This window comes from Canis lupus, chromosome 37 (genome assembly GCF_003254725.2).
Source record: "Canis lupus dingo isolate Sandy chromosome 37, ASM325472v2, whole genome shotgun sequence".
NCBI lineage: Eukaryota > Metazoa > Chordata > Mammalia > Carnivora > Canidae > Canis > Canis lupus.
The window spans coordinates 9,042,110-9,054,841 of NC_064279.1; the positions used below are offsets into that span (position 1 = coordinate 9,042,110).

A 12,732-nucleotide genomic window follows, 5' to 3' on the forward strand; every position below is an offset into this window, starting at 1 on the left:
TTTAATGAGATATCCTTTAATTATTAAATAAAAGCTGTATATCACTGTGGATCAAGCTATTTAACCTAGATCATTTTACATGAATACCAGAACATAGAACCCAGATGATCAGTCCCTCTAGCTCATGGACATTCACACCTAAATTTCAAAAAGAGGGATTTTAAGCAATTTTTTAAATTCACCAAAGCCACCATGGGCAATTGCCCCAAACAATGCTGCTAAGCACACTTCCCTCATCATAGAAGAAATAAATGAGCTAGTTTTTTTTAATTAATTATCTTCACTGATATTTTTTTAAATGAGCATTCAAGTAGAAATTGCAAGGTCAGAGGTAAAGTGAGATCAGACTAATTTTTTGTTTTAATTCACTGTCCTTAACAGTTTTTATCAAGTATTTCCTATGCAACTGCTAGGCAACCTGCATATCAAATTGGATAGGGTCTTGATCCTCTACAAATTTAGAGACAATAATTCAATCAACTGACCTTCATGTGAACCATATTTATATATTTTAATAACATATTTGTGTCAGTATAAACAAATATAAAGAATACAGAACTATAAACATTTACATTAGATATTCATTTTTTTTTAAGATTTTTTTAAGAGTATGCCCACGAGTTGGGGGAGAGGCAGAGGAGAGAGTGAGTGTCAAGCAGACTCTGCTTAGCAAGGAGCCCCATAGGGGGCTTGATTTCACAACCCCAAGATCACGACCTGTGCCAAAAACAAGAATCAAACACTTAACCAACTGCGCCTACGAAGTGCCCCTCATTCCTAAATATATATTGGACAAGGAAATAAAATATCATTATTCTTCCTTTGGCATTTAGAAGTAATATTTCAGGCTTTGCTCTGTGCAGGTGAATAAGCATATGTACACATGCATATATGAATATTTAATTTTATGTAGTAGAGGAGGGAAGAGTATAGCAGGGTTGTTAGAGATTTGTATCAGCACAGCCAGTGTTTTATATTTTGGCCCATCCAGCTCTAATGAGGGTTGAGACATGGTTAACAGCAATTTTGGACAGCTTTTTTAGCTCTCTTTTGAGAGCCACAGAATTTTTTAAAAAGCAGTTTGTTTGTTAAAAGATTGCTCCAAGGCCTAAAATTTCTAAATATGCACCTTTTTTCAACATTGCCCTTATAAAGAAAAAACTGCTGAGAGAGTCTCCCAAACATGAGAGTTTAATTAAAGAAGGAAAAGTGGGGAGTGGGGGGGAGAAGAGAGAAAGAGCCAAAGAAAGAAACCAAGAAAGCAATACAAGGCAAGAGATCATTTTAAACATTTTTCAATAGGGAAAATATTATATTTTCAGAGCATAAAAACCTTTCAGCTCCAGACAACATATGTCTTTTAAGCATCCTCCCCCAAAAACAAAAAAATAAAAGAAGTGTGATTTTTCTGAATTCCATTACAAGGTTATGATTGGGCTTACTAATTATTTATTTAAAATCATCATATTTCCAGCCATTTATAGGGTTAAGATTTTCATTAAGTTCAGCAAAATTTATCAACAAAAATAATTCTGAATTTAAATGGCAAACATTAGTTTTAGAAAATAATTTTTTTTTAAGCAGGCTCCGTGCCCAGCATTGAGGCATCCAGATGCCCCTAGAAAAGAATTTTTAGGGAACCCTGGGTGGCACAGCGGTTTAGCGCCTGCCTTTGGCCCAGGGCGCGATCCTGGAGACCCGGGATCGAATCCCACGTGGGGCTCCTGGTGCATAGAGCCTGCTTCTCCCTCTGCCTATGTCTCTGCCTCTCTCTCTCTGTGTGACTATCATAAATAAATAAAAATTAAAAAAAAAAAAAGAATTTTTAAAAATGTAAGAGGATGAGAGACACATCAACCAAGTACAATATATAGGTCTGTATGGCTCCTGATTTGTTTTTTGTTTTTTTGTTTTTTTGTATGGCTCCTGATTTGAACAACAAAATATATATAAATACTAAAAAGAAAATTACAAAATGGGAAATTTTTTAACATTGACTGGATATTCCATGACATTCAGGAATTACCTGTTTTTTAAGAATCATGCTGGTATTGTGGTTATGTTTTTAAGGTAGTCTTTAAGAGATACTTAGTAAATATTTATGGACAAAATATGAGGCTTAAGATATGCTTTAAAATAATCCAGTAGGAGAGAAATAAGATGTGGGAAGGGCAGAGATGAAGCAAGACTGACCATGAATTGCTAATTGTTGATGCTACATGATAAATTCATGAGTATTTAACACACTAATCTCTCTATTTTGTATATGTTGCATGTTCCCAGAATAAACACTTTAGAGAATTAAAGAACAGAGCATTTCAGGCACTGAACAATCTAAAAGGGAGTATATTCATTTCTAATGATTAAATTTACTCTCAAAATAGCTTCTTCGTAAAGTTCTTCCCAATAGTATGTTGTAAAAAGCTAGTTCCCTGAAAAGTATACAATAAATAAATAATATATAAAATAATCAATAAATAATAAAAAGCCATTCCTTTAAAAAATATCCTCATTATTTTGTTTTTAAGTCCTATTCTATTTATCCTTACCACTGTTTCTAGTTCACAGACTGAAATTATTCTCCTATATATAATGCCTTCAAAAAGATAAGGTCTACATAGACACTGACCTCTAAGTTTTGATCAGAAGAATTTGGATCCCAGCAATCACGTAAGTATCTTTCGAATTAAGAAGGTCTTTGAGTCTAAAAGTTATTATTGGGAGTGTTTTGCCATCATGAATGCAGCCAAAACATCACTGCCCAAGCGATGATGACATGGAATAATTCACCATGGAAATGGTGAAGCTGATCACTAAAGAGTCAAATTGTATTTTATTTCTGATAAAAATAGCTAATTCATGAATGGGAGCCAACTTCACAGTGATACACAAGGAAAAAAAGTTTTCATGGATAAAGTTTAATAGAAACGAACCTTAAAAATACCTGATTTTGTTGTCAACAAACATTTATTGAATTCCTATACACTTCACACTGTGCTTTGTATCCCTCTGTTTTAAGGGAAACAGTTTCTAGATCATGAGTCCAAATATAATAATTACTGAAGACAACAAACTGGTACTTTTTAGAACTGCATATATTTCTCCAGGTTAATAAATAATACTTTCAATCCATTTGTTCAATCTTCTAACACTGACTAAATGCCTACCACAAGTGCTACCCTTGTGTTCTAAAAACATGGGCCTCTGAGAACCCCAGAGTTGCACCAATAAAAAAAAGTGAACAAGCCTTTTTAAAAAATGAGAAAACTGTAGATAGAAGTGGCAAATAAATAGCTTTCCTTTAATGAGGCAAAGCAAGGATTTCCTGAAAATGTTAACCCATATTTTCCATCTGGTCACCTACTTCTAAAAACTAAGAGTAATTCTTGAGTATTTTTCAAGATAAAATGAACATTTATTTATAAGTTAGCACTAAACTTGTAAACAGATTTTATTTTTTTTTTTTTTTGCAAAGAGATTTTATACGTATTTCTATTCTCTGAACCTCAGTAGTCAATATTTCTGAGCTCAGAGGATGAAAAATCAACTAATAATCTACATACTAAACTTTACTTGTATTACTAAACTGGCAAAAAAAAAAAACCTCCATGAAAGCAAGATTTTTTTCTCAGTTCTTTATCCCTAGAGCTTAGAATAATGACAGGAACACGGTAGGCATTTAATACTGCTTAATTAATTAATTTAAAAATCAGAATTGCTGAGGAATATGCTTTATTTTCATATCAAGAATCATTTAGGCTTCATAAGTAGGTACAGTATATTTGAATTACTCAACCTACTACAGGCCTTCTATTTAGTCTTAGGAACTGGCTTCAGTAGATACCATCTCTGTGAGATTTGTTTTGTTTTTTTTTTAATGAAGGCTGTCTCAGCTGCCTTGAAAAAGTATCTCTATGTATAATCTATCATAATTGAATATATATATATATATATGTATATATATAATCATTATCAAATAAATGTAATCTTGGGGCGACTAGGTGGCTCAGTCAGTTGAGCCTCTGATTGACTTCAGCTCAGGTCATGATCTCAGGTGCTGAGATAGGGCCCCAAGTAGACTGGGATTGGAATTCTTTCTCCCTCTCCTTCTGCAACCCCCCCACCACCACCTGCCATCCCCCTCCCCACCCCCGCCCCACGGGCTCACAGGAAGGAAGGAAGGAAGGAAGGAAGGAAGGAAGGAAGGAAGGGAGGGAGGGAGGGAGGGAGGGAGGGAGGGAGGGAGGGGGGCTTATGGATTCAGTAAGCACCCAATCTAAAAGTCCCACCTTTGAGGGCTTACATCAAAGACTAAGGAGCAAGCATTAAATAAGAATGGACTCCTATCCCAGCTCAATACTCTCACTGATGAGGTCTAACACAGAACAGCCCTGTGGTTAAGAACTCTGACTCTGGAGTTAGATCCTTGGGCTTTAGATCTCAGCTTTCCAGCCATAGCCCTGTGTGTCCAGGAAAGTTACTTCCCTTGTTTGTCTCAGTTTTCTCATCTGTGAAATGGGGGAACATATAGCTTACTTCAAAAACCTGTTGTGATATTTAAATGAGTCAGTACATGTAAATCTCTTAGAATAGTGTCTAGCACCCTGTAGCAGCTCAATTAATTTTACCTAGCACTTTTGAAACTCTAAGAAATCCCTTGGTTTATTTATACATCACAGGACTCATCACTGTCTTACTCTATTTTTCATCTTAAACTGAAAAAAACAGCAACAACACAGAAATACATCTATATCATGGACAAGTTTTCACACTTATGGATTCATAAAGTGAACTGCTTATCAAAATTGGATAATAAGGTAGAAATAACAAACTCCCACTTATTAAGAGAACTCATGGAGAAAGTAGAATTTCATACTTATATATTCTTTCTGATTAAAAAAAGAAGACAATCCATTACCATATAATCCCACTGCCCCCACTGACAACATTAATAGATTTCCTTTCTTTTTTCTATGCATATATGCATTATTTTATATAATTGAGACTGAATTCGGAACTCTGCTTGATTTACATAACATGGTATTAAATGCATTTTTGTGTCACTTTTTTAAAATATCATTTTAAATAACTGTATAAATGTAATTATTCCAACTTAAACAAGAAAAAATGGTAACTAATACACCTTCTCTTGAACCTATAATTTTTATATACTTATGAACCCAAAAATGGCCAGCCAGAAATAATTTTTGCTTATTTATTGCTCAGTATGTTTATTTTTAAATAAAATTTTCTGGTCAAGAACAAATTTTACAATCTTAAGAAACAAGAACAAAACTGGAGACATCATGGTCCTAATCTCAAATTATAGTACAAAGCTATAGTAAACAGAATGGTATTGGCATAGAAAACAGACACACTTCAAAGTAAAAAAAAAAAGAAAGAAAAGAAAAGAAAACAGACACACAGATCAATAGAACAGAATAGAAACACCAAAAGTAAACCCATGTATAAATGGCTAATTTACAAAAGAGAAGCTAAGAATATACATGGAAAAAGCACAGTCTCTTTAATAAATGGTATTGGGAAAACTGGACAGCTACATGCAAAAGAATGAAACTGGACCACTAACTTAAACCACACACAAAAATGAACTCAAAATGGATTAAATACTTGAGTATAAAACTTGAAACCATAAAACTCCTCGAAGAAAACACATGTAGTAAGCTCCCTGACATAGGTTTTGGAGATGATTTTTTTGGATCTGACACCAAAAGCAAAGGCAATAAAAGCAAAAATAAATGAGTGGGGTTACATCAAACTAACAAGCTTCTACACAGCAAAGGAAACCACTAACAAAATGAAAAGGCAACCTACTAAATGAGGAAAAAAAATTTACAAATCATATATCTGATAAGGGGATAATATCCAAAATACATAAAGAACTCATACTACTTAATAGCAAAAAAAACAAAAACAAAAAAAAAAAAAAAAAGAAAAAACTAATTAAAAAATGAACAGAGAATCGAAACATGCATTTTTCCAAAGACATACAGATGGGCAACAAGTACATTAAAAAAATGCTCAATACCACTACTTATCAGGGAAACGTAAATCTAACCACAGTAAGATACCACCTGACACCTGTTAGAATCGATGTTATCAAAAAGACAAGAAATAACAAGTATTGGCAAGGATGTGGAGAAAAGGGAACACTTGTGCACTGTTGGTGGGAATATATATTGGTGCAGCCACTATGGAAAACAGTATGGAGGCTCCTCAACAAATTAAAAATATAATTAACATATGACCCAGAAATTCCACTCAGGAGTTATCCAAATAAAGAAAACAGTAATGAGAAAAGAAAAGAGAAGAGAAGAGAAGAGAAGAGAAGAGAAGAGAAGAGAAGAGAAGAGAAGAGAGGAGAAGAGAGGAGAGGAGAGGAGAGGAGAGGAGAGGAGAGGAGAGGAGAGGAGAGGAGAGGAGAGGAGAGGAGAGGAAAGAAAAAAGAAAAGAAAAGAAAGAAAAGAAAAGAAAAGAAAAGAAAAGAAAAGAAAAGAAAAGAAAAGAAAAGAAGAAAGAAAAGAAAAGAAAAGAAAAGAAAAGAAAGAAAGAGAAGAGAAGAGAAGAGAAGAGAAGAGAAGAGAAGAGAAGAGAAGAGAAGAGAAGAGAAGAGAAGAGAAGGGAAGAGAAGAGAAGAGAAGAGAAGGAAAAAAGGAAAGGAAAGGAAAGGAAAGGAAAGGAAAGGAAAGGAAAGGAAAGGAAAGGAAAGGAAAGGAAAGGAAAGGAAAGGAAAGGAAAGGAAAGGAAAGGAAAGGAAAGGAAAACTAACTTGAAAAGATATATGCACAGCCATGTTCACTGCAGCATTATTCATAAAGCCAAGAGAGGGAAACTATGTATGTGTCTATCAGTGAATGAATGGATAAAGAAAATGTGGTGTACACACATACAAATATTACTGAGCCATAAAAAAGAAAGAAATTTTGTCATTTGTGACAGCATGGATAGAACTTGAGGGCATTATCCTAAGTGAAATAACTCAGAGAAAGACAAATACCATATGATCTCACTTCTAAGTGGATCCTAAAAAATTTTTTTAATTCAAAAAAACAAGCTTTATAGATACAGAGAACAGATTGGTGGTTGCCAGAGGTGTGGGTAAGGTGGGCAAAAGGGGTAAGGGAGTCAAAAGATACAAGCTTCCATTTATAAAATAAATAAGTCCTGGGGATATAATGTACACTATGGTGACTACAGTTAATAATACTGTATTGTATATCTGAAAGTTAAGAGAGTAAATCTTAAAAGTTCTCATGATAAGGAAAAAAAATTCTGTGACTATATGTTGGTGATGGATGTTAACCAGACTCATTGGGGTGATTATTTCACAATATACACAAATATCAAATCATTATGTTATATACCTAAAACCAGTATGTTTATGTCAATTATACCTCAATAAAAATATATATAAATAAAATTATAAAAGTTATTTTAAAATTTACAGGAAGCAGAAGGGAGGTAAGATAACCTTGTAACCTTGTCCAGTTACAAATTCAATCAAATGTGCACAGTGAGGAATCATGTTGCTGCCACCGCCATCTCCCCAAATCCACCACCCACGTTAGCAATTACGAACACTTGGTAGGATAAAGAATTCTCTCCACGATGTGGAGTGATACCTAGCTATTACCAAAAGCTTTATGGGGCAGAACTGAAAGGATGAAAAGGAAAGAAGAAAGGGAATGACCAAGTTTAATTTGAGGGAGTGAGGAGGGTTACTACATAGCAGTTCCCTAGGTTAACACTCTTCTAAAACTAGAACACTTTTGATCCAGGGATACGGACTCAAGGTCCACCATAAAATGTGCTTGTTATTCATTAGCTTTTAGGCTATCTACTCCAGGAAAAGCAAAAAGCCTGCCATCTTTTGACTTTAATGCATATGCAAAACAGCCCATCAAATGTATCCTGGATTTCATCCTTGAGAATCAGAGAGTTAATGGTATATGTCCTGGGAAATGGAGGGTTTGGGTCAGTTAGAAGCACTGTGCCTATCAATTTATCTTTTGCCCTAATCTTTTTTGAGTCCCAGTATGTGGCTTCAAATACAGGTTATTGTAAAGTGGTGGTGGGGGGGGGGGGGTTGCTGTTGGAAATCACTGAACTCCATTTTAGTGGAATTTCTAACATCCTTTAGAAACAAATATTCTCTTACTGAAGTCTCTTAAGCTCACTGGAAGGGAATGCCCTCTCAAAAAAGGAATGGACTACTCCACACTCAGAAAAGCACAAGGGCCCTACCTTGTCATCAGGACCTGAGTATCACTTCAAAATAATGACGCTGCTAATATATTTTCTCTTTCTGGGGCAATTTGAGTACCATCCAATTCAATTATTGAAGCTTTTTATGTCACATCAAGATAAAAAATCATGTTTCAAGAGCCTCAATTTTTAAAATAGGCTAAGGTGCCGGGGTGGCTCGGTCAGTTAAACGCCCAACTCTTGATTTCAGCTCAGGTCATGATCTCAGGGTTGAGAGATGGAGCCCCACATGGGGTTCCACCCTGAGCACGGAGCCTGCTTAGGATTCTCTCCTTCCCTCTTCCTCTGCCCCTCCCCGCCACCCCACTCTCGCATGCTTGTGCTCTCTTTTTCTCCCTCTCTCTAAAATAATAAATAAATGTTTTTTAAAAAATAAATAAAATAGGCTCAAGCAACCCACTCTCCTTGCAGTTTAGTTCTGCCCAACTTTTCCAACACAGGAAGAAGAGGGTTCAGAAATGCTGTTTCTCTGCTGCAAATAGATTTGCTAGGTCACCCAATGACGTTCTCACCTTGGGAGAATTACCTAAACAATGAACAAACAAAATCAAAACAAAACGAAACAAAACAAAACTAGACCCATACAAACTCCGGACTTTGCGCGGTCATATTTTGTTCTACCTCCTTTTCTAGCTTTCTCGCACTCTGATGCTTGCCCAGCACACAAATGACCAGTCTTATCATACATTGTTTGGTCTGTAATAAATACGCAGCAAATTGCCTATATTTGATGATCCAAATGACAACAAAGATCTAACACGTTCATTTCAATACAAACAATTCCAAGTTTTTCCATTTACCCAAAACAGAGATCAGCCTAATTTAAAACTAAACAAACTGCAATTTTTCCCCCTCTGAAATTATAGTACAGGACCTAGTGCTAAAACCTTTGTTTACCCACAAAATAAAGTATTAACTGTGAGCTAGAGTACCTTCAGAATGTCGATTCAACTTTTTCAAGTGTAATATTCAGTATTTTCTAACCACGGTTTTCAAAAACTTTGGGGAAGCAAATATTTGCTTGTGACTTTTCTCCTGTCTAATCCTCCACTGTAGACCATACCCCTTGCTAGTGTATCTATCTCACCTTGGTGGGTAGAACTCTCAGTCCACACCACTGAATGGAACAGTGTGGCTCCCTAGTGCAAATTTCCTGAGAGCCCCTTCCCTGAGCATGTGCCAAGAATCAAATCTTGGCCACTTAGTGCTCTGTGCTCCACATGTGAGCTCACGGCGCGTTGAGCAGCCGTGCTAACTGAGATGGATAGCCCTGTCAAACAGGAAGCTGGCACACCAGGATGCAAGCAGTGGGATACAATGACCTTTACATTCATGAAAAAATATCCCTAAAATGGCATGAAAAGTTTATGGGGGGAAGAGGGGGGTTTCTTTTATTTCATTTAGGCACATAGCATAAAATAAAAGCAATGGTGCCCAGTATGCAATTTGCTCGGGATCAAATCTTGAATCCCTTACACAAGAAAGTCGTCAGAGAAAGGAAATGAATCATCCTTTATCACACTACTTTGAAAGCAGTGGACTTAACAGTTCAGCTGTTATTACTGCACCCGACAGGCCAAGCACTCGGATTCAGACCCCGCTTGGACTCATGATGATCCATGGTGTACTACCTGCCCTGGGAAAATATTCCCAACCCCTGGTTTCAGATGGGTTGCTCTCTCGATGGAATTAAAATCTGATTAAAAAACTTAAAACCTTTTTAAGATGGTGATGAACTGCTTACAGAATCAGAGTCAAGGGCTTGGATATTAAATTCCATGTCTTTGGTCACCATATTTGTAACTTTGTATTTATTGCTTAATCTCTCACAGTTTTCTTATCTGAATAAATGGAGGCTCTGACTGACAGGATTTATATAATGAGGGACTTATAAAAAACATTGCAAAAATCTGTGGTACATATACAAATGTTAAATAAGAATAGTAATATAGAAAATTAATAGATAAAACAAGACCAGGAAGTCACATATTTCCCTCCCTTGGTTGTAATCATTATCATAAACTATACAATTCAATCACTACAGCTAAAATACGATAATAATCATTCCACTGGGTCAAAAAATTTTTTTTTCATTTTTCAAGGTTTAGGGGATATTTGTTTTGTCAACTCCTTGCCATGAAAGAACAATGGCTAATGCTTCAGAGTGAAATAACAATGGGCTCCCCAGTACTGTACAATTCACACAGAATAATGACACAATATTTAATTAAATAGATAAAATGAATTGATCACAAAGACACTGAGATTTTTGTTGTTGTTGTTGTTTTGTTTTGCTTCTTTTTATTTTTTATTTTTTCTTAATTTTACTGACTGGACTACTCTGAAATTAGAGCAATTATCAAAGATACAAAAGTTTGGTAAAATACATCCATTTTCTTCTGCTTAATTAAAAGCTGAGTGTAAAGTGCAGAAGCTGCAGGCCCAAAGCAATAAATAAAAGTAGGAAAATGAAAGCTTATAAATCACGTATTAAAGTTTGGATAGTTAGGACCAAATATCTCCATACTCTGAGAACACTACTTCAACTACTTAGAGAAAATAACAGAACCATCAACACCAACGAACCTATGATGAGTACTGCATTTTAAAATGCATATTTCTTTTGGTGGGCCTAGAGGTGCTGGTCAAATGCTTGCCAAAGCAACCAGAAAACAAGATGCTGCAAGAAACATTCTGCTATTCATTGTCTGGAAAAGATGTTAAGCGTGATCATTCTCCTCCAACCCTTGTTTGGAGAATTGTTTCAGGAAACATATTCTTCCTCAAATCAGGACACACAGAGGCGAGGGGAGGAGAGGGGACACACATTAATACCTTGTGCCTGAGCTGCGGAGCTGTGGGAGTACCCCAGGGCCAGGAGCGCCGTCTCCACCAGCTGGCTGAAAAGCACATCTTTTCGAACCAGGACGAACTCTGCGTGTTCTTCTCTGTTGTCATATTCAAGAGAGCCATCCAACTGCTCCACCACACAAAAGACAGGAATCATCAAACCTGCAGAAACAAAATTCAAGAGCAAAATACAAACATTACAAAGCGAATCTCAGTCACCGTGATGAGAAGGGAAGAGGCAGTTATAAAAGTTACTCGTCTGTGATCGACAATGCTTTAGATCAAGCAAGCCTCTTAGGCGGATGCCCCCCCACCTTCCTTATTACTACCAGAACTGCAGCAGAATTGCCCTGCACAAGGGCAGAAGCCCTCGGATTCCAGCCACTAAAGTGTGGAGTTTGCCAATCAGAGGTGTCCTGACTGAGACCCTCACTCCACAGCTGGCACATAGCTGAGGTCGAGGTGACCTTCTAGACCTGTACATCCTTCACGTCTACGGTTTTAGCACTAACTGTTAATTAGGACTAGTATTTCCAGATCAGATCTGCTTTTGTCTGGAAATGTAAGATACCTAGTAGAGAGGCATATTTCATTTCAGGGCCTAAGCTATCATGTGAATATGTCTAAGAAAGTCAATAGGAATTTTTAAAAAGTCACTCTTACATCTTTTAATCTTTCTAAATCCTGGTAAATAGGTCATCAATTAGCCTGGAAATACCGTGCTCACAAAAATCTTAACTGACATTTAACTTATGTCAAAATATACACCCAAATGTAAAACTTTGTCCTTTTTTTTAAATTATTATTTTACATATCAACACCAGTTACCACTATCAAGGGAATTGTCTCCTCTTGTGTTTTCAGAGAAAAGAAGTAAACTACCCTAAAGAATAAAGCAAATTAGTCTAGTTGAAAATCTGTTGAAATCTGTTGTCACTGAAATATTTCTCTGCTTTGTATCAAAGTGTGAAAAGCTAAAAAATGTTTAATTCGCCGAAGATTTTTTTATAAACTGTTTTTTATTTTTAAAAAAGTCATACAGGCATTTAAATCTAAACATAGCCAAGGCATAAGAAGATCAAAGTTTTACCAACATACGAGTAATAAACATGGACTCTGCCCCATGTAATTCACACAAATTAGTATGTTATGGAATAAGATCTGTTCTGGGTCTTCTCTCTTCGTGCAAGAAAACCAGAAGTTATAAAGGACAGGTGGGCCGGGCCAGCGGAGAGATGAAGGGGAGGTGGACAATTAGTTGGTCACTGCTGAAGGCACTTTACAATAAAAATAAGAGCTCTGTGAAAATGGCATATGGGCTTCTGCCTGTGACACACAGGCTGCACGGGGAGTTCTTCTAAAAGCCCCTCCCCTCTGCCTAGACCCTAGAAGCCTCCTGAGTCACTCTGATCTGGAAAGCTGACGGTGGGAGCAGACACTCTGCAAACTACCAGGTCACAGATGTAGGTTTTTGTTCTAAAGATAATACAATGGTGCAACTGGTTCCCATGTGCTAATTATTATTATTAAAGATAATAAGTATAGGGTGTAATTATTAAATATAATCATTATTAACAATAATAATACTTATTAAGA

General features: G+C 36.1%; 1 protein-coding gene across 6 annotated transcripts in view; it reads right to left on the bottom strand.

Moving 5' to 3' along the window:
• Positions 1-12,732, bottom strand: part of SATB2 (SATB homeobox 2) — a 288,684-nt gene that overhangs the window by 148,413 nt on the left and 127,539 nt on the right. For all 6 annotated transcript variants that reach the window (XM_049106485.1, XM_049106488.1, XM_049106487.1 and 3 more), the window contains one exon: positions 11,122-11,298. In XM_049106485.1, the coding sequence (XP_048962442.1) occupies positions 11,122-11,298 (177 nt within the window). The remainder of the gene's footprint in view (positions 1-11,121; positions 11,299-12,732) is intronic.